General features: G+C 43.3%; 1 protein-coding gene and 2 non-coding genes across 4 annotated transcripts; 2 read left to right on the forward strand and 1 right to left on the reverse strand.

Moving 5' to 3' along the window:
• Nucleotides 1–402: 402 nt before the first annotated feature.
• On the reverse strand, nucleotides 403–18562 carry kcnj14 (potassium inwardly rectifying channel subfamily J member 14). 2 transcript variants are annotated; one of them, XM_030370525.1, is made up of 5 exons: nucleotides 18231–18562; nucleotides 9040–9188; nucleotides 5598–8819; nucleotides 3545–3862; nucleotides 403–3178 (listed from the first exon to the last, which is right to left on the reverse strand). In XM_030370525.1, exons 3-5 carry the CDS (start codon nucleotides 6648–6650, stop codon nucleotides 2960–2962), a joined length of 1590 nt encoding a protein of 529 aa, XP_030226385.1. In that variant the 5' UTR covers nucleotides 6651–8819; nucleotides 9040–9188; nucleotides 18231–18562; the 3' UTR covers nucleotides 403–2959. The 2 variants fall into 2 exon arrangements, with proteins under 2 accessions (XP_030226385.1, XP_030226384.1); XM_030370524.1 differs by having other exon boundaries at nucleotides 9022–9188.
• On the forward strand, nucleotides 9888–9960 carry trnar-ccg (transfer RNA arginine (anticodon CCG)). Its single transcript has one exon. It is a non-coding gene; the product is annotated as a tRNA-Arg (tRNA).
• Nucleotides 13215–13287, forward strand: trnar-ccg (transfer RNA arginine (anticodon CCG)). The gene has a single exon. It is a non-coding gene; the product is annotated as a tRNA-Arg (tRNA).
• Nucleotides 18563–23045: the final 4483 nt, after the last annotated feature.

Consider the following 23045-nt stretch of genomic DNA (forward strand, 5'->3'; position numbering starts at 1 on the left):
CCAGACGGTCTGCTGTCTGGCTCTCTGATAGAATAGGCCTACGAGAGGACGACCACAAAGGTTTGTCTTGAGTAATCTGACACGGGGTCTGCAAAGAACCCCCCCCCCCCCCTCTCCCTGCTGGCCTGCTGGAAACCACGCACGACAAGCGAGGAAGACGCCTCAGATTCTCAACGAATAGTGAATTTAGTATCGCCCATGGTCGCCTTGGTGTAAGATTATTTACGCAGAGATGTTAGTTAAGTTTTGATATCGATTGGTGGTTTATTTCTGGTGTGAAACAGGTCTAATGGAAAGGCTACTAATAGGCCTTAATGTGACCCGGTGGTCCATAACATGGATGGTGCATAGTTGCAGGACACCCAGCCCTATGCATTCAGGAGGCATCGAAGAACAAGACAGTAACGTAAATATGCGTGCTTTATTCACTACACAAAGTGCCAGTTCACCTGGAAGCCCTCTGTCACAAGAATCCGTGAAATTACAAAGTAGGCCTTTATACTGTAGTCTAGCCTAGTAGAAAAATAAGACCGGGAACTACTGGTTTTAATTGACTAGTGTAGTGGTTTGAATTCGTGGTACATATGAAAATAACAATGATGACATGGAGAAAAATATAAAAATACAAGATAGATTAGGTCTACTTGAATGCGTAAACTGCCAGGGGAACAGAATAATCCATCTGAAAAATGTATAGATAGGGGGGAAGTGATCGATGCCATTTGGGCCCCAAGTTCAAGTTACTTTCCATAACAAGTGGTGACAAGGAGGAAGACATTGCCAGCCATGTGGTCTATTAATAGAACAGGGTGACCGTCAAGGACTCAAAGTGTAAAAAGGGAAGAGAAACGCAGGACAGTGAGTACACAAGCAAACCACTACAGAAAATAATGCCTGGTCAAAGGTAACATCTCAGACTGATCATGAACTCACACACACTGCTGCTACGCCCTGCCCACCGGTTCTGACCCAGATGCAGAAGAGCCTAGACCAGTGATATTTGCCTCCAGTGGTATTAGTTACACACATTGCCACTGATCAGATCATCCACAAATAATTCATAGGTTAATACACTGTCCAAAACAAAAAAGTGGTGAAAACACACTGAGCACATATTGGAGCCATGGTCGCTACAAAGCTGCCGTCTTTGCAAGTATAGATTACTAATTTGTCAAAATATACATCATTATCCATGCAGCATGATTAGCTTATGAAGCAATCACGTAGGCCCTGGGTTACGATAATAAGCCTTTGACATTATATCCCAAATAATCCACTTTATAAAACACATCATTTAGATAAGAATGATCAAGCAAGTATATAGAACCAAATTTGCAACCAATTTGAATAATATAAGATTTATTCTGCCTAATGTAGGCCTATTCCAAGATGACTAACAGACCTCCTACTTCACACAATACAAAATAGTTAATATGTTCAAAAGCATAAACAGACTGTACTGCCATCCACCAGGGTCAAGTACAAAATAAGGAATGGTAATTATCTTGATTTAAAGGCACCGCCCACTGTTCTCTCACATGTTGTGAGATGGACATAAACCAAGAAGCTAACCAAATAAGGATTGAAATTCAATTTGATGAGTCAGTTCATGAAGAGAAATCATGTACCAGTAATCATTAACCAGTTGTGTACATTTAAAGGGGAAATTCTGTAGAATTTCCCCTTTAAATGTACACAACTGGGAAATTGTGTTTTTGAATTTTTGGTTTTTGGTCTTGTTTTATATTGTCTGTTGGAGCGACCCCTTCCCTTCATCTTAATTAATAGCCCTTACCGTGGCTTTAATTAATTCTGGGGCATGGACCTTTTAGCCTATATGGCGTTATACAATCTCAGGAAAATAAAAAATATACGATTGTAATGACTGGGAAATGTATAGTGTAAAGAGCAATTAGATGCTATTCAATAAATTGATTAATTTATCAGTTAATAATGCATACAATGACAGCAGGTTCTTCCCCACTGCTGTATTTCAGTGTATACCCCCTTAAAGTGCACACTCAGCATTCATGTGAATACCAACCTTTGCATGTTATATTCATATAAGCATTACATGTTTATAAACTCGAACAGTACATTACATGCAAAGGAAACTGCTGGGAATTGCTGCTACTTTCCAAGAAGTTTCCCTGTGTTGATTCAGTTTCTCATTGGCTCTAACAAGTAGTCCACCACTTAATGGAAAACCAGGCAGAACCTTAGGCAACTTGTACCAGACATGAAGATTAATCTGCCTTACTTACCGTAACAAAAAAACATTCAAACATCAAATCCACATTACAAGGATCATTATGGAGAAAGTTCCTTGAAGAAACTCTGTGTGACTGAAGTCCATACATATTCCAAATAACATTTTCATTAAACAAGTAGTTTGAAGTGCAGTGAACGGTTACAGTCATCGGGGGGCGCCGTTTCATACGCTGACAGCTAGATGTTGAGCCAAATGAGCATATTGCGTTTGTGAGAGGCCGGCCAGAGACTCAACAGGCATGTTTAATGATTGTGCAAGATCGCCAGGACCAATCAGCCAACTGGGCCAGTGTAGAAACCCATCTCCCCATTAGAGTTACCCCCAACGCTTCTGTCTTTTAGCCCATCTGGCCTACTCTGCCTATCTTTATCTGTATCTCTGCCACTAGAGTCTGTATCTTTTTCAGTCTGCCATCCTGTCTCTTTCAATGTGTCTCTATTTTCAATAAAGACAACATAAAATGTGTCTATATTTTCTCTCGTGTCCTTAAATAACTAATTCCTAATAGCTTGACATTAACAATAAATGTACTCTCACTCTTTACCCTTCCCTCATTGTTCCTTTAAATATCTGAAATTCTCAGCTTTTCTATTTATTCCTCGTCTGCTTCCTTATTCCTTCAAGGGTTCTTTCCTATATTTACTGTTTCTCTGTCCTTAAGCCCCACCAACGACCCCCCCCACTGAGTCAGTTGTCGTGGGGGTGCTCTGAGGGGAAGGGCCGCTGGGTGATGCTGGTCTGGAGGCCGTTCTGGGGGTCACTGTCCGGGGACCCCAGCTGCAGGGCCACCTCGTTCTCGTAGCAGAAGGACGAGCTCTGGCTGCACTTCTGCTCCGCCAGCTCCTTAGCGCTGCAGGTCGGCGTGCTGGGGATCTCGTACGTCCGGTTGAAGAAGGAGTAGTCCACCTGGAAAAGGAAGGGAAAATACAGCTCTAGTTGTAAAGCGAGACACACGCATGGACCTCCATCAGTCGGTCTCAGTGAAACTGTGAACTGTGAACGCTCAGTTGTTTGAGGTTTATGTACTGTTGTGAGTATCTGTTTAGGGCTCATTTACTGTTTTGCAACCCTTTGATTTAGCGAGTAATAATTGTGGCAGGATGGGATCGCAACATTCAATGTTGGGAGGTGGTTTGGTCACTTGTAGATTATCCGTGTTTTTCTTGTCAGTTTCCATTCGGCAGCACCTTCTTTGCTCTGAGTTTTGTGGGGAATCGTAACCCTAGATTTGCTGCCTGCGGAACCCCCCTGTGAATGCCTCAGCTCTCCTACCTGGTAGCAGTCTTTCCTCTCAAAGAGCACGGGCTCGAAGCGCTGTCCCCAGTGGATCTCGGAGGCCAGGTAGGAGCTCCGGCACTGCGTGGTCATGGCCGTGGCCTCCACCATGCCCTCCAGGATCACCACCACCTCCAGCTCAGAGTCCTTCTCCAGCGTGCTGCGGTCCATCTCGTAGAAGGGCGACTCGTCGTCGATCTCGTGCACGATGGTGACCGGGGAGACCAGGAAGACGCGGTCGGAGCCTGTGTCAAAGCCCACGTTGATGTCGGCGTTGTCCAGCGGGAGGTACTCTCCTTCTGGGGTCACCCGTGGCTGGGAGGGAAGAGAGGAGAGGGGTCGATGATGGGGAGATGGAGGAGTAATGAGCAGTGGTTCGACACACTGAACTCAACTTCACATACAAATAGATGGGTTCGTTTTTCAATAAGGGCAATACAGTCATATAGACGAGCCCAGCAGTGACTGAGTGAATCAGAATGGCTGGTTCTTTGCCCCTCAGTTTTTTAGATTGAAAATAATTGGCCTTAAATGTTGAGATAAGATTTACTGAATTCATTCCAGACAGCAAATTGTGGTTATTTCAAATCTCAAAAAGGTGTCAATTCAATTTGTAATAAAAAGGATTGAAAAACACACATTTTCCTTTCTCACGACCAACCAATGACAAACCGTCTGTAACCATTACAGATTTGACTCATAAATGAGCCTAGCTAGACCTGTCTTAAACGAGTGTGCCAGTTTGTTATTGACAATGTCTATATTGAGATGTAACTCTGATCTAAATATATTTTTTTAACTGACCTCTCTTCGCTTTGTACGAGTGGTTAGTGGTGTGTAAACACAGAATCAAAACCATCTGAGAAACCTACCGAGCCAGGGCGTATGCCCTCACTTGTGATGGACGAGCAGTTAGTTGAACAAAAAACATATTGCTGATTTACATCTGGACAGAGACGTTAACAATTAACCTGGGGTCTTTGCAAACCATCCAAAACTTTTAAGTGGTATGCCATACCTAAGGCTATAGCTAACCAAGTGCATTTTATTGTGCAATCTCCAGCTCAGCGTAGAGAGATGGGCATATCCGATCTGATCCATGTCAACCTAATCCCATCAATCCGGTCCCCTCTTTGGCATTGCCATGTTATTAAGTTATTAAATATCAAACTGTTAAACCTCATCCTTCAACAGAGGTTGACTCTGTGACGTCACACGCGTCATCCCATCACAATCCCCACACTTCCCTGGGACAACAAGATGACGGCAGCCAGACAGGGAGGTAGGGAGCGGGGAGCAGACAGCAGCAGACAGCACTGCACAACAACAGGGGAGGATAGCGGGTCGGTGGACGCTGGTTCTCAGTTCAAGAATCCTGCGCAAGTTAATCCTTGCTAAATCTTCTAAACCCCCCTGAGGGAGTATACAACAAGCTCTTATTAACTACAGATGACACACGATACAGGCCAGATGGCCTCCCTCTCTCTCTCTCTCTCTCTCTCTCTCTCTCTCTCTCTCTCTCTCTCTCTCTCTCTCTCTCTCTCTCTCTCTCTCTCTCTCTCTCTCTCTCTCTCTCTCTCCCTCTCTGTCTCTCTCTGTCTATCTGCTAAAACCTAACATTTTCTTTCTCTGTCCTTGACTAGCTTTTTTTTTTTGCCCCTGGTTTAGGCTGGTTTACTCTGAAATGGTGATAGTTACAAGTGACAAGATAATTACAGAACACCCTGTTTGCCTATGGATACAAACTTCATAACTGTAAAGCATGAAGAGCTACTCTTGATTTACTTGGGCATGTCATTTCACAAGTGTGTCACACTTAAATATTAAATTAAATAATAGATTCATTTCATATTCCTTAATTTCAACAGGGACCAGTGCAAAGATTACTAAGAAAGTCGAATGCAGCAGAGGTTCAGAGTGACTGACTGTCCCGGTAATCATTCAGTCGAGTTTGCAGAACACATTAAAGTAGATAAGACCACCCGAGTATACAAACATATATTGGTGGTCATAACCTCAGCCTTATTTAAACCTCCCTCCCTCCGCTTACCTTGAGCAGCTGGGCCCTCACGTGAGCCTCTACCAGGTGGCTCTTGCGCAGGTTAGCCACCCTCCACATCATGCACAGTTTCCCGTCCCGCAGCGCCACCACCGCCGAGTCCGAGAACACCAGCGTCTCGTTGCGCTTCTTGGGCTTGGCGATCTTTGCCATGACCGCCCCGATGATGAAGGCGTCGATGATGCAGCCCACGATGCATTGCAGCACGACGGCCATCACCGCCAGGGGACACTCCTCGGTTATGCTGCGGAAGCCGTACCCGATGGAGGTCTGAGTCTCTAGCGAGAAGAGGAAGGCCGCCATGAAGCTGTTTACCTGGAGGAAGCACGGCTCGAACACCACCACCACAGGCGCCGGCCCTCCGCCCGACTCTCCCCCGGTGCCCGGGGCCCCCTCGGTCCCCGGGGGCCCGCCGGAGACGGGGGCGAGGCGGACGGAGAGGTCCCCATGCGCGGAGGCGATGAGCCAGAAGGCGAACCCGAAGAGCAGCCAGGAGAGGAGGAAGGAGAGGGTGAAGATGACCAGCATCCAGCGCCAGCGGATGTCCACGCAGGTGGTGAAGAGGTCGCTGAGGTACCGCTGGCCCCTCTCGCTCATGTTGACGAAGGTGACGTTGCAGCGCCCGTCCTTGCCCACAAAGCGCTGCCGAGGCCGGCGGCTGGGGCGGCGGGCGGGGCGGCGGCTGGCCGGGGAGGACAGAGAGTCCTTCCCTCTTCCTCCTCCTCCTCCTCCCATACCGCCACCTCTCCCGCTCCGCAGCCCCGAGCACAGCCCACCTCTCACCCCGCCTTCTCGTGCTCCACCTCCCCCGGCCGCCTCCTCCAAGGCGCCCGGCCTCCGTGCGTCGTGGCTGTTGCCCTGCAGGCCCGAGGCCTTGCCGTTGTGGGTGGGGGACGGGCTGGTGGGGGTCCCCGCGCTCAGGGGACTCCCCCCGGCCCCTGCCGTGTCTGCAGCACTCTGCGCCAGCCTCATGACCTCCTCCTCCTCTACCGGCCCATCAACCACAGCGCTGAAGCGTCGCTTCACCCGAGCTGCTCCCATCATGCACTTTGTATTCCCAGTCCCAGTCCCTCAGGAATGCACAGCCCTATCCAGTAGTCCTGGACTGTAAGTTCTTGGTCAGATACTGTTTGGGTAAATGAACAAACGGGTTGTTTTCCTTCAAAACAATAGATATCAGTGTTTGTAGTCAAATGGTGTCCCTGTGAACTGATGAGTGTGAGTTCATATAAGCAAATGGTAAACATGAGATGATTCCATTCAGGGCCATTGCCCGTCCAACTCCCACCGGAGGAATGTGTGTTTCGGAGGAAAATGTTCAGCAGCCCAAAAAGGGTTTTGACATAGTTAAATCCGCATCGTCCACAAATCCATATACTCACTGTAGGATTAATGTTTGTTAAGTTGAAAATGGTTCCCGATATTCTCAATACACTGCTAGTCACAGGTTGCAACTATGTAGGTAAGAGATGGACTTGACTGAAGTCAATATACGTCCGAGAGAAGCATGCAAGACATGGCAAGGTCCAATGTGATACCCTACAGGCTAGAGGGTGGAAAGGTAGCAGGCCGAGTGGAGAGATATATAATGGACATACATTTAAAGATGGAGACATGTGAAGGGTTCACATCGTAAGGCACTATGTACGACACTTACTACATCATGCAAACACAGGACAATGAACAAGCAGGTACTGTTTGACATAGAACATATTCAAGGTAGGCTTTACTCAAACAGAATTATATTCCGATGCCTCTACCATGCATTGTAGAACAAGCTAATTAACATGCTGATTCTTACGATCCAAGGTCCAAAATCCAAATCCTTAAGACCAACACAATAACCAAGAGAAAAAAAATACAATCTACTTGTTGAACTCATTTGTAGCTTTGCTCATATTTGATCATTCAATCACCTAAGGAAAGTAAAATTAATGTAATGTTTGAATGGAGAAATGCAACATGTGTTATGTGCACTCACTTATTGTCCTGGTCTTAGTTTACTGCGGACAGTGCTGCACCTGTTATATCACAGTTCTCACAAGTGAGATCAATGTTACATTTGGTCGTTCATCTCAAATCAGCCACTACTCTTGTGTGTAGCTTCAGGTTACGACTATAACAGTACGGTATCCACTACCTCCTTCTGCTTGAATCCTGTTTTGGTACAAACTAATTAACTGACTGTTGATAGGATGACATGAGCATATCCACTGCTACTTCAGTAAACTGCTAGTTACATATTATCAAAAGCATATCTACCTTTGTGATATCAGAGTGTTCCTTCATTATAGCTGTAGATTAAGGAGTTCCAAGGGGCAGATAGAAACATGAACAAAAGGGTATTACACACAAACAGTACACACAAGACACACAATTCAGAAGAAAGAGAGAAAGAGATGTGATATGTTTGACTGTTCTGATGAAAACATTGCAAAAGTATTGCAGAATATGGGATGATATAGATGAGTGCTGAACACTGAGCTTGCAAACCAATCACCTAGACATCCTGTCTTAGGGTCGCCGATCATCAGGTTGTGAAACTTGCAGATTCACAGGATCTGGTCTAGTCCAGCATAGCAGAGAGCATACTGCATTAATCCAAACAATGATTAGCTTGTTGGCTGGAGAACACACACATTTGAACTCACGTGAACAAGATCAGACCGAGAGATGGGATGAGACCAAGACTGTAGGAAATGAAGCTGGAGACGATAGCTTCTGGTTATGAATGAAGAACTTTCAAAAGACACTAAGCATAAAGTACATTCTCTATAGATGGATCAGGCATGCAAAGTTCTAGGATGCATTAAAAAGGGAAAAGACAGAGAAGGGAAAAACACATCGTAGGACGTTGGGTGAAGAGATTAAATAATTTTGAGGCATCGAGCATTGGAGAAAGGTGCTGCTCGTCACAAGTCTTTACCTTCAAAACACTTGGAACAAGTCTGTCAGGGTCTGAATGTCAGGGGCCCTGATTCACGACTCAGCCAAACAATATGGAAACCCATGTGCTTAAAGAAGTGACAGAAGGGCCGAACCCAACGACTACAACAAGTGGAAGTGGGGGAAAAGATCCCTCCGGAAGTGAGACGTAACGTAAGGGTTCATCTTCACTGGCTGACGGATTTCCTCCTCTCAAACATGTCCACTGGAAGCACTGGGCGTTGGAAAGCAGAGATATCTCCAGGTCTAACTTACTTCCGGCAAGTTCTAACACAAGTAAATGAGAAGAATAGAAAACATTTTAGGCTAGTCTTGTAAATCATTTTAAATATTTCATGTAAATATTCATGAAAAGTATAAAAAAAACATATTCAATAACCCTTATCCAAACCCTATATAATGATTCATTTATAATTATAACATAAAAAAAAAAGTGTTATGAAAGCATAGAAATATTGTATAAACATACATTTTAATGAGAACCCACATTTCTTCTGGTATCTTTATGGTTCCTTTTGAAGAGAACCCAAAAACAACATCCCTACTCCTTCAAAAATAGTGGCGGTCTTCTTCACAGAGTTGATCCATAGAACAGCCTGAGGATACCGCCATACCCAAACTGGGCAGTCATGGTGTCTGAAAGAAAAAAGGGAAAGGAAAGATCTCTTAAGATAAAGCTATGATCAGCAAATTATCAATTGTGGCCAGAATAGTGATCCTGATATGTGGCGTTCATAACACACACATTACCAAAGCCATGATTAAAGCGTTCCGAGGACGAATGATCCAAACAAACAAGAAGACAGAGCTATCATTAAATATTGCAAGGGAAATGGATTAGTAATCCATAGTGCTATCCTCTTGAGTAAGGTGAGATGGGTAATTAAGTGATTATGCTACACATACCGCCATTGGATACCAGGCTAAATGATAGGATGTGGGAATAATTGATTATATGCCTTGATTATATATCATTATTACAAATGGTCAGTGTCTCTGCCGTTGGGTAGAAGTGATGTATTAGATTGATAGTATGTTGTACGTCCTGCCACTTAAAAATAGTACTCAGCATTGTGTAGCATCTTATCCAAGCTAGCTGTGTTGTATAAGGGGAAGGGGTAACCTAACAGTTGTCAGTGTTTGCCCTTTGGTTCTATGAACATCCTTACTGTACCGACAGCAATATATTCTTCCTATTTCATCTGAAAAATGTACTAATTGTAAGTCGCTTTGGATAAAACAATCTGCTAAATGCCCTAAATGTAAATGTAAATGTAAATGTAAATGTAAATGAGAACAATAAAGATTTCAGCTGATAGACATATCTTAGAGGAGGGCCCTGTGGCCTAATGGATAAGGCATCAGCCTCCGAAGCTGGGGATTGTGGGTTCAAGTCCCACCAGGGTCACAATTATGGGTGGCATCATTCCGCTAAAAATCAGCAGTTGAAAGGTCGTTTGAATTCTATAAAAGGCAGGGGCCTTTCTATAGGTGAAGTCTTGAACACAGTCAAGTACCACCTGTCTGGAAATGAACTAAGTAGATTGCCACCCAAGCCCAGATCCATGACATAGCATACACCGGAAGTTTACTACGAAGAAAACAGCCTGTGGTCGGCAAAAATCATACCATCATATACTGGTGGACTTAATTAACCTATGGATGCAGCCATTTGACCATTTATGTGAGTGACAGTGCTTACAGCCAATCAGACACTGCTTGGCTTAACTTGCTCTATGTATCAGATTAACGGGATGAGTTTCATGGTGACGTAGAGCGAATAACAGAAGGGCTGAGACTGGGTCCCAAAGGCTCTCAGCCCCATATGTGTCACGCACACTCTTATGAGCCGTGTGGAATCACATGTCGCTATGGGGTCACACTCGGTCACCACAGCGGAACCCAGTGGGAAAAAACGACACGGGTCTTTTTATCAACTTCCAAAAGCCGAACTGGTTATTAGGAAGAACCCAATGTACTCGCATTCTTAAACGTGTAAACTAGGCAACACTTTTTTGATACATTGCTTAACAAACATAAATGCCCTCCTTGCGTTGCCTATAAAGCACCAGAGTTCGGCCAGGTCTGAAGGGCTGCACTCTGACGAGGGATAAATAATAATAATAATGATACATTTAATTTATAGTGCCCTTTTCATCCGAAGATCTCAAAGGGCTACAGGATAAAAGCAAAAAAAAAAAAAAAAAAGGGGGTCTAAAAACTTCTAAGATTGAACCTGAATAAAGGTAAAGGTTTTTTTTTTTTTTAAAAAACCTTTTTTAAAGCAATCAGTAAACAACATGTATTGGTTAACTTAACACCGACGATCCCACAAAATATGTGGATATGAAATGGTGTTCTGCAGCTCATCAGCAGAATTAGTCTTTAGTTGACCATCATAATCACGCATCAATGAGTGTATATGAACAGTTTGGACATTGGAATGTGATAAAATTAGGACAGCGATAGCTCTCAACCTGCAAGAAAGCCTATTAACATGATTCCAAACCTGTAAATATTCCATGAGTTCCCTGTAAGCCACCCTTTTTAAACAGTTTAGTTTATTCTTACGCCATAGACCCATGGACTTACCAACACAAAGTTATCTTTCTGATGCAAGGATCTATGGCCTAACGGATAACTGATAAGGCATCAGCCTGGAGCTGGGGAGCTGGGGATTGTGAGTTTGAGTCTCACCAGAGCCCCATTGAGGTACTTATGCATTCTTCCCTCAACCGCCAGCCTCACATAGCTTATATGGACCAGGGGTCAATCATCTCAACCTAACAGAAAGCCTCTAGAAGCAAAATCCAAACCCCTTCCTTGAAATTGGTTTACAAATTAAAGTAATGCTTAATTGAATGTGTGAATGATGTAACTGTTGATCAATATAGAAGGCCCTGTGGGATCACCTCTGGGAATTGTTGGTTTGAGTGTTTCTTGAAATCAACCGTCTGTCGTCTGATGAAGATTTACCTCTTGGGACAAGGGGCAATACAACTGGGGTTCTGTTGCCGCAGGATAACCCAGACTCCCTCTCTAATTCACTCCAATTCAGTGTCTACAGTGCATTTAGCAACTTGGCACGCGAGAATAGAGTTGGAGTTATTAGACGTCATCTACGACCAGATTTCAATTCAAAGTAAGGAGAGTTGGAGTTATTAGACGTCATCTACGACCAGATTGTAATTCAATTTAACGTTTCAACCCAGAATACACAATCATAAATAGCTTTGTCGGTGTTTCAAGTCAATACTACTCGGACTACAAACGGATCGCGAACGGAAACCAGAAAGCTTCTGATACCAAAATGCCCGGCGGCATTAGTCTCTGGGGGCGGTTTTATGAACCTGAGTCTCATTTAGGATCTTGGTATGTTGCCCTTTTCCACAACATACTATGGGGATGCTCTGAGCACCATGCCCAGCCCAGCCAAGCGTTAAGCTAAGTGAAGCCCACTTTCACCTCTCCGATTTCAAATATGTTCAACTTCGACTCTGACATGTTGGCACTGCTTGGTGCCATCCCATGTGGCCTTGGTACCTAAAAATAATATCAATGCATTTCTCAATGCAATTTATAAATAAAGACACTTTACTGCAGAAATAGAAACGGATGGAAGGAAAAGCAATTAAAAAATAATGCTTAAACTATATTTACTACATAATGATCGCTCCACCTCCCGATCTGCTGCCAGGCAAGTGCTAAGACAAGCAGTCTCCAACACCCGACCTCTGGAGCTGACACGGACTCCTATGGACGTAGGGATTAAGCTGAATAGGGTTATTGGTTCGACCCCCAATGTTCTCAGCCTACTCATAAGCCCAGTGATGGAGCCTTTGTTCTAACATTTGGGGGGGCACATTAAGCAGGTCGTCCCCCAGTATTTTAGGGTGAAATGTCTTAATTTATATAAAGGATAGCACAAAACTCAGACCACAACGCTACAAGCCTTTGTAGGGGATTTGTTGACATTGAGATGTATATGTATATGCTTATGACATTTTCCTGACAAGATATTGGTTAGGTGTGTAGCAGATAGCTACATTCGTGGCATGATGTGTTATTTTGTGTTTATTTAAACCCTATTATGCTTTTTCGACTTTTATGACCTATAAACGTTTATTGTAATGATTGATAGTCACGTTTAACCATACACAAAAAACGATGTCGATTTTCGGGAAACTCTTCCTCTCATCTGGGCGCTTTCAGCATTCTCTGTCAACGCTCGGTTTCGCCCTTCTCCGCCCCCTCGCCCCCCTCCTGCCAACCCAGCTCCGTTGTGATTGGTTACCTTCCTGGAAGCGCGCGCGCGGGCAGTTTGACCAGGCATATGGGGGCGCCGCAGGAGTGCATCTACGTAGATGATTTCCCGGAAATGTGAACAACTGAATCGAAACGTTGCAAACGTTGTCCCGAGTGTTTAGCGCTCTGCACAGCCACCCCAGACTGTCAGCAGGGAATACGTCGAAATGCATGTACGTCATTATTTGACACTTTGGTATGGTTAAACATGACTATCAATCATTATAACAACGTTTATAGGTCATAAAAGTCGAAGAAGCATAATAGGTCCCCTTTAATGTTTTAAATCCTGTTGTCCATCACGTTCACTATTTAAACATCCAGAGTTTTAGCTAAAAGCTGTAGTCTTCCAAATAGGGCCCTGTGGCCTAATGGATAAGGCATCAGCCTCCGAAGCTGGGGATTGTGGGTTCAAGTCCCACCAGGGTCACAATTAAGGTTCTATCTATGTTATGCACTCCCATGGGTTCACATATCGATCTAGGGAAGCAGATATTTTACTTCTTGCGAGAAATTAATCACGTTCTTGGTTCTCGCCACATCCTTTAAATGGCTTTTGATATAATGAGTTTCTTATGTGTTTGTTCCCTCGAGATTAAGTTATTGTGAAAACTCACATGTATGGACCTGTGGCCTAATGGATATGGCCTATGCCTCTGAATCTGCGGTTTGTGGGTTCATGTCCCACCAGGTTTGAGTTTATGTTGCTTCAAGGATGAGTTCACATAACTATCTTCAAAGTTGCAGATCTGGTCAAGTGTTCCAGCTTATATTTAAAAGCGATAATCCTCTGTGAGTGGGCACCTCTGCCAACTACTTGAGTTACTTCCGTCACTTTGGATATTTACTCATGTCTGTTTAATTCACCTACTGAGCCATACATCAATACATGTTGAAGGAAAACATAACATACTTGTAATGTTTTCAAATATGTAGTATGTTGTTAAATCTATGTGGTAATATTTAAAGTTGAGGTTTGGTTTGAGCTCTGGGATTGTTGGATACATGTGGGTTTACTGGGTTATATCCTCATGTAAGGGGCTAGACCGGGACTAGGATGGTTTTTCTCTATAAAGTGGGGAGGAAGTATATTGCTGCAGCAGTGATCGGAGGCTGGAGATTATAACCGTGCTTGTGACTCCAGTAATCTCATCTATCGTTTTGCTAATCCCTTGAGGATTTTACATAAGAATCGCTACCATTCGGGAAAATTGGCAAGAATGTGTATAAACACACTCAGGTATATGATACTGTATCGCCATTCGTAGCACAGCCACAATAAATAGGAAATAGGTTGAACAACGGACATGTCAACAACATTTTTACTTTATCATTGTGACATTAATAAATACATTAGATGACATTCCCACCCAAAATTAATGTGTTCACGCAAAAAAATGTCAGGACTTCGTCTTTCAGTGAAATGTATAGGATTCACAGGCCATCGATAAACAACCAGTACTTAACCCTGCAGACAGCCAAAGAAAAAGATATTATTGTTTCTTAACTGAATAACATCATGATAGGGTAGTTTCTCCTGAATTCCCAATCTTATGTCATGTTTAATCATCCACCAACCAACCAAGCAGACCCTAGACACACTCTCTCCCTATTGTGTTCTGCTCACAGATTTGAGCCTCTGCAACTAAGTCTTCTGTATTACAGAGATAGAATTTACCTAGAATTTTAATTTAAGGGAAAGCAGATGGCGGAGGCTGATTCTGTAATAACGGTGGAGCTAAGGGCTGTGCCTGCATTGACACTTTAAAACGAGTGGTCACTGATAGCGCTGACCTTGGTCTCCGTGCTGTTAGCAACTGCCAAGAGGAGGAAAAAAAAAAGTAACAAAACTCCAGGCTGTCAGACCTTCAATCTCTGGCATGGGCAGCAGACACTGGGCGGCTGGTGACATACACTGGGCTGAGGTGGTCAGGGACTGTGTCTGTGCACGACTGTGTGTGTCCGGGTGCGCGTTGGCATGTGTGTGCGTTTGAATTGGGCCCAAAACATTGTGTAACTTGAGCAGCACCTTATCGTGTTGAGGTGGCGAATGTTGATGACGCCTCTCACGTGAGAAAAGCAGTGTATGGGGCCGGTAGGATAGGGGGGGAGGCTCTCGGGACAGTGAACACTTCATCCACTCCCTGGCAGCCTCAGTGCTGCCTCATTCTATAACAAATGTCAAGGCAATTGAGGTACTGCTACCATGTATCAGGGCAAATCGATGTCCAATCCCTTCATAGATCAAGTACTTCAGAATAGATTCTTATCAGTCACTGCACAACCAGACGCAGACCTGAGGACCCATGAGATAATTTACAGCCACACTTTGGGCACTTAACATGTTTCTCTATTTGAGCGTATTTAGCCTTTAATAAAAATCAACCTTGGTAACAGCCAATCAACAAACAGCCGTGATTAGATCATTCAGAATTTGTGGTTTATAACAGTCTAAAAATACTCCGAGGGGACACTTGCAAAACCAATTTCCTGGCATTAGCACACAACTTTGTGGAATTGAGTGTGAATCCACTGTCGTTGCTTCATCCCGACCCCCCTCCCACCAACTATTCAATCACATCTCTATCTCTCTCTCTACCGCCATCATCTCTCCTCTCTCTCTACCTCCATCTCTAACTCTACCTCCAGTGCTCCTCTCTCTCTACCTCGATCTCCTCTCACGTCCCCTGCCTCAATCCAGATTATCTGACCATATTAAGGTGCTACTCGGATTAGGTTCCCCAGAATATGATTTCAGTGCCAGTGAATAAGCCTCGGGACAAAATTGGTTCTCTTTGTCACTTTGTCTTTGTTCCTTTCCATTTTGGTCTCCCTTTTACTTACTGAAACCAAATATGTCCCCTGCGACTTTCAAAAATAGAACTTTAGATAGAGAGTCTACAGCATGTGCATCACTCTATCATTTCACTCTGAAAGTTGGTTGATGATTAACTATTTTATCATTTTAGGTTATAGCTATTTGAGGCCAAATCTTTTGTTCTCATTGGGAAGCCAAATCAATAATGCTTAGAATAATCTAAATTAATCATTGCCAGCAGCGACTACTGGAAACTAAAATCCTCATTGTATTTCATGACATAAATACTCTCTGATGGACAGTGTAAATTGGTGCGTGGGCGCCCAGGTTTCCCCATTAGGGCTGAAATATTCCTCTGAGTTATTGACGGTCAACATTATCAAGAGTGGCAGCAATGTCCCCTTGCTCTAAATGTGCCATATATTTGGCATTGGGACACTGAGGCATGCCTTTTGGCGTTGATGTGACAGTCCATATATGGAGCTATCAATAATCAACATTGACCAGTGGAGGTTTGAAAGCAGGCCACCGGTTAGCTTTCTGTGTCAAATGTCACATGGCCGCCCTTTTGTTTTTGTGATGAGTTCATATCTGTTCATATCGCTAACAATTTCAGCTGGCTTTCGCTGCATATAAGCATAACCAAATGTGGCATTGGCTAAATTCATAGTTTAATTTAAAGGATCAGATTATCAAGTAGAAAGGCACAGGTCACAAAGTAATACTGTCCATTTGATCGATACAACAGTAGGGGATTGATGAACTGGTCATTACATCACTCACAACGTATGACTCTTCCACAACGGTGACAGTAAAACAGCCTGACCAGCACAACAGAAGGTTACATGAGCATCACCACCGAATAAAGAACTCTCTAAAGCTCTTCTAATGAAACGAGTGGACTTGTGACAACTGTCTGGTATGGGGAAAACAAGCTTGGTTGCCTTTAAAAACAGTTTGACCCAGTATTTCTGCACCATGCTGGAATCTATTTGCAGACACCAGAATCCTAGCAATCCATGCCATGTGGATGACGGTGAGCAGATGGAATACATATTCAAGAGCTAATTCATAAAGCTGCTTACACTTTCCCATCACTTCCACACCATCAGCCGTATACTATACACAACAAGAAGATCAAGCTATATATCTTCATAATCAAACACTATCCATGGTCTTTGATTATATACATATATAGCTTGCGTGTCTCTCCAAATCACTCAAGACAATGGACCGTGATCATGTCAATTGTCTTGAGTTATTTAGAGAGACAATGGCTTGACCATCTTTTCAACTGCACACCACTGTTATGTATCAATGTATCTATGTGCGTCAATAAAACTGTTGATGATTTGAACCATGTAGCGACAACAAATATATTTTCCTACAGCTATTAATAGGGATATTTCAGGGACTACAGGGAGGTCCCTGTTTGCTATGTCAGGACCCTTGCCAGGCAAGCAGCAAAGCATAGTATACATTTGTGTCCTACTGAAGTGGTGAAAGATACTTAACATTTGAGAAAAAGTGATGTTGCCATGAAAAGGAGGGCAGAAGGTTGAATCTATTATAACTCATACTGAGCTCAAATGTTGTGGTTGTTATATTTACCAGGAGTAATACCTGTCCCTCTCTAATGTAAAAATATCAATGATTAGAAAAGGTTCTGAAAAGGCATATCACAACAAAGATTGACAAGGCTAACATCACAAGGCCCGTAGAAAACATCATAGCGCACAAAGTCAAATGCTTCTTCATTGTTATTCTTTACTTCTGAAATATAACAGTGCTGACATAAAAGCCCCACAAACACACGCACACGCACACACACACACACACACACACACTCACACACACACACACACACACACACACACACACACACACACACACACACACACACACACACACACACACACACACACAAATCACACAAATCACACACACATCACAACAAACATCACTTGAAAAATTAAAACAAATCAAACGCAAAACTATTCTCAAACGTTATAGCTCTTGCTACTGATGTTTAACTAAATGACCCTAGTAAGATTCCCCTGGAAAAAATGACCTTGATGTTGTGCGGTAGTCTAAAAGTCAGTCAAATTCTCGAAAGCAATCGAGAATTTGGCTTTTAATTAGGCGTTTAATAGTCATGTGATCAGTTCCACAATCGTTGTATGATAATACAAATTTCCACAAAGACAATTATACACAGAGCTCAAAGCTTTGGGGGCAACTCATAACTTCATGACATATTAGCCTACATTTTAATAATGCGTAGAACACCATGGGCTACGCAGAAGTGCGGTGGTTACCACCTGCATGGCTGCACGTCGTTTTGAATGGATATTTAGTTGCGATACAAAAGTTAGAATATAAAAGTATCCTGTGAGTATCCACAACAGTTCCCGGCATGATATTGCACAGTTTCACTGATGAAGAAACAACGCGCGCACCTGTTTCTGAGGGACGCATTCCCACAGCGCGGGAACATCTAGGCTGACCGCAACTCGGTCAAATCAAATATCACACTTCATATGGCAGTCACTTACCTTCCGTTGGCTATTTTGGTATATGCGGTAGGTTTTGGCGATGGTACACTCAATAAAAAAAAAAAATTCACTGACTTTCGAACCTAGCCTGGTTGTGCTGCGCGCATGGTGTGTCCCGCCGTGTCACGAGCTCGTTACATGGCATACTCTTTGATGCACTGCCGCTCCACGCTCGTCTGATATCTCCGTCTAAACATCTCGGGGAATACAATCTGACACACTGTGACACCGATGTACTTTTAGTAAGCTATATAAGGATTTAACCCAATTGGACATAACGGAACTTACAGTTAGTTGGAGATAACGGTTAGTTTGTGTGTGTGTGTGTGTGTGTGTGTGTGTGTGTGTGTGTGTGTGTGTGTGTGTGTTTCTGTGTGTGTGTGTGTGTGTGTGTGTGTGTGTGTGTGTGTGTGTGTGTGTGTGTGTGTGTGTGTGTGTGTGTGTGTGTGTGTGTGTGTGTGGGTGGTGGAGTGTGTGTTCGTGCGCGTACAAGCGCTCTCGCAGTGATTTAATCTGTTTTAATCTCAAGGAGTCCATGAAGTGACCTATGATGTCATGAAGGTATATTGGACAAGTGAGTAATGTAATTCAGATTTGTCAAAGCATGATAGAATGAAAAAGTATGCTAATACATTTATGGGGCCATCATGACAAACATACCGAAAAATCGGTTGATATAAATTGAAATATATATATGTATATATATGTATGTATATATATATATATATATATATATATATATATATATATATATATATATATACATATATATATACATATATATATACATATATATATACATATATATATATATATATATATATATATATATATATATATATATATATATATATATATATATATATATATATAGAGAGAGAGAGAGAGAGAGAGAGCGAGAGAGCGAGAGAGAGAGAGAGAGAGAGAGAGAGAGAGAGAGAGAGAGAGAGAGAGAGAGAGAGAGAGAGAGAGAGCGAGAGAGAGAGAGAGAGAGAGAGAGAGAGAGAGAGGGGAGGGAGCGAGAGTGATCTCTATATTGAATATTCGAGCATATATGGCCTAGCCGTATCAGTTAAGTAGAAGTCTGCAGAAAATACCTATTTTTTGCTTAACATGTGTCAAATGTTCAATGCCTGTGTCGTGGTCGAAGCAAATTAATCACCATTATTGTAGTTTGCTGAAGATGTCTAATCCACAACATTTGGCATGACATTGAAAAGAAAATCTGAACACATCAGACATATTTACATAATATGATGCAGATATTGCTATACTGTTGTTATCTTTATGGCTCATTGCCATTTAACTACGAGCATATTCTCGCCTTGTCCATTGCTGGTGGTACACTGTTTTGTGGATGCAGTACCAGCATTCAGCCAGCAGTGGGCAGATCTAAACTACTTTTACCTTGGACAAATGAAGGGGGAATGTCTGTTCAGATCGGACAGGGGACTGGCTGGGTGGGGATCTGTCTGGGATGTGCTAAGCACCTCCAAGTCAGGATTTAAAAATGGTAATTAGCTAATAACACAAGATACCTATAGATTAGCCAGAGGCCTCACACCTGGTTTGTGAGGGTCAATTGAAAGGACAGGGAGAAACACAGCAGATGTGAGGATACTACAGAGGCCGAACTTCACACCTTAGGGTGTGAAGTCTTTAAAAACATTTTACAGCGTAGACGATGCATTTTAAAACAAGACAGTGCCCGCCTCTAGATCTACACTGACATTCTACGTAAGAAAAAATATTTGTGCCTTCTTAAGCATAATTTGTATCAGTCTGCCAAACATTTTGTAAATGTTCCCACTTGGGTAAAAATAATGCAAACACCATGTTATATTTAATGTGTTATTCTGCCGCCTCAGTATAAAACATGATTGACAGAGTAATAGAGATGGGTGTTGCTAAATCACTTGAGAGCGTGTTGTTGTAAAGGAATCATACTCCCTGCTGGCCGTTTGGACGCTGGTTGCTGTGAAAGCCATCGCCAGGGGCCCTGGGGAGGCCCAAGGCTCGGCTTTCTCTGAGGAGCCTCTGCACTGGTCCAACCTCAACATTTTGTCACGACTCTAGGTTTTTTCTCTATATCTAAGGCTCTGCAAGCCACGTGTATACTGAGTCAGACATTATGGAAGAATCAGCCTCTTGTTCTGTGATGTAGGGAGACAATGACAACACCAGTGAATAGTCAATGGGAAGTGACCCTCCCCCCCAGTGCACTTGAATAACATCTTCCAAGGATGTGTGGAGATCAGCAGGTTTTGTTTCGACCTGTGCACCTCTCTGAGAAGAGCCATTGACTTGACCCCGTCTTGGTTTGAATAACCAAACAGGGCACCAAAGGCCCTCAAATAAAATCCCATCCCGGGACAGTGTGGAGATCAACTGATAGCCTGGCATGGCAGAGGAAGTGATAACTGTGAACACAGAGCGGGGCAGGGGGATCAATAACTCATCGCCCGTCTGTAATCAGCCCGCCTGCTCCAACGACCGTTTGTCACATGGCACAAACGTCCGCCCATTTAATCAAGTCCGCTACGGCGGCGACAGTGAACCCATAGGCAATCTGTCAGTCGCTTTGTTAAGAAATGAAGTCTCTTAATTAGCCAAATGAACAGAGTGAGCAAGGACGGCCAGAAGGCAGGTTAGGGAGCTGTTAGCGGGGATGTCTGTGATCATAATTTGTTGTCTGGGAGGAGTTGTGCCTGCCTTAATAAATGATGACACATACAATAATAATAATAAAGAGTGTTTTTTTAAGGAGGCAGGGGTGTGATTTAGAATTCCTTTGGGTTTTCCCCCACTTAACCCGCTGTGACCTAGGAATACAACTATTAAATATAAGGAAAAAATTATCGCATGCAACCTATGCAAAAATAATGAACCAAGGATGTTGAATGTGGAGAGAATGATGGCGTCTACGATGGGCTCAAATGCAAGGGTTTATTGGGTTTACCCCCCTTTCCAACCTATCGGTTCTTTACTTGGTCGGCAAGGATGCCTGCAAACCAAATAATGATCTGCCAGCGTAGCACTGCTATTATAATATGGTTTACATGTGTGTATGCACAACGAATGAAAACAGGCCTTGATTTAATGATTGTTTGGTATTAACCGGACCTAGCCTGTGTATCAACAGTTTGATGTCAATGAATATTACATGTCTAGTGATTTGTGATCCTCCGACAGCCTACCTATGTTTTCAAAACAGGCTCCAGACAACTCTGAAATGATCTTTCATTTTCCAATGGCAACATGTGGAACCAATAAGTTTCAACCATATGCACATTCAGGCAGCGATATTATTTGATATTAGCATTTGCCGGTGTGATATCCACTACATGGACTCGCAGAATGTCCAAATCCAATCGGTCTCCCTGTCTCGTGTTCTGTCCACGGTCTGGTATGTGCACATTTCATTTGGAACTGGCACCCCATAGTTCAGATTGATTCAAATACAGTGTTGTGATCCTTGACTGATCAGCCATCACCACCACATAGGGGCACCCCCCAGTAGCACCCTTACAAGGCTCCCTAGGTCAGCACCTGTCCATCTCTTAGTAAAACAGAGCTCATCACTGCTGTCTCCCTGAAAGCCCTCACCACCAGCACCCCCTGCCCCTCCCGGCACCCCCTTCCCCAGTTTGGCATGCCCATGCCAGGTATTTGTTCAAATTCCTCACACCCCGCGGGGATAGGTATGCTCCCTCTCCTCTTTACTGCCTCTCCTTTCCAGCACATGTATGCAGCACCGATCCCGGGACCAGAGACGTGGGCCATGCATCCCAAAGGTCCTGGTGGACAGAGTCAACCGGTAAACAGTTTCCCCAGTCGTCTCCAGGCAGACAGCACGGGCAGACCCCCCCCCAGCTGTGGCTTCCAGACTGCCGCCGTTGCCAAAAACAACGCCTTGGGTTCCAAGCAGGGTTCAAAAAGGCGCTTTTGATAGCGGATGAAAAACGCTGTGATTTAATCAGAGACCCCTTCCTGACATGGAAAAATGTTTTTGCTGTGCTGGGAGCACTAAAGTATATAGTTAATCTCCATGATTCAGACATCAGATGGCCATATAAAGGCAGGGTGCGCGCGTGACGCAGGCTGTGTGGATATGATTGGATGTGGTATTGACATTGGGTTGTAAGTGAAGTGCATTAGTTAGTGCCGTGGCGAGGTGACAGCACATTAACTGCACCAGTACTGATCCAAATCCCCCCAGAGTCACTCTCACTCCTCTACAAGTACTATCAAGCATTATCAAGCATTAACAAGCATTCAGAACGATATGTTCAATAACTGCTGTTCAAAAACATTGGTAAAAACAATAATCTGTATGAGAATCTGTATGAATATGAATATTTATCAATATACATTGATATTATTTAACACCTCACTAATATGGTATCAACTGTAGAGATATGCATCTGGAACTGAATTGTTGAATGAAAGATTAACTCATTGTCATGGTCATTTGATTCTGCAATGCAAACAGCTAACAGCCTCTTCTTGCTTTAATATAACCTATACCTCTAAATCTCAATCGGGTCTGGGATTGTCAAGAATAATTAATTTGGTATTGGTTCAATTTAATTCTACAGGTAAATTCCAATAAAAATATCAAGGTCATCTCTGTCAGGCAATTTGGCTTTTAAATGATTTCATGGTGCTGTCTTATCAAAGCTACATTTGTATTTTAAGGTTAAGTATTTTCCTCAAATCGCTGTCATTGAAACCAGGCCTTTTCACAAAGACATTACTATAAATCTAAAACTAATGGAAATAGTATGCTGCGTTTCCAAGCAATGATCTTTTTCC

Source organism: Gadus morhua, chromosome 11 (assembly GCF_902167405.1).
Source record: "Gadus morhua chromosome 11, gadMor3.0, whole genome shotgun sequence".
Lineage (NCBI taxonomy): Eukaryota > Metazoa > Chordata > Actinopteri > Gadiformes > Gadidae > Gadus > Gadus morhua.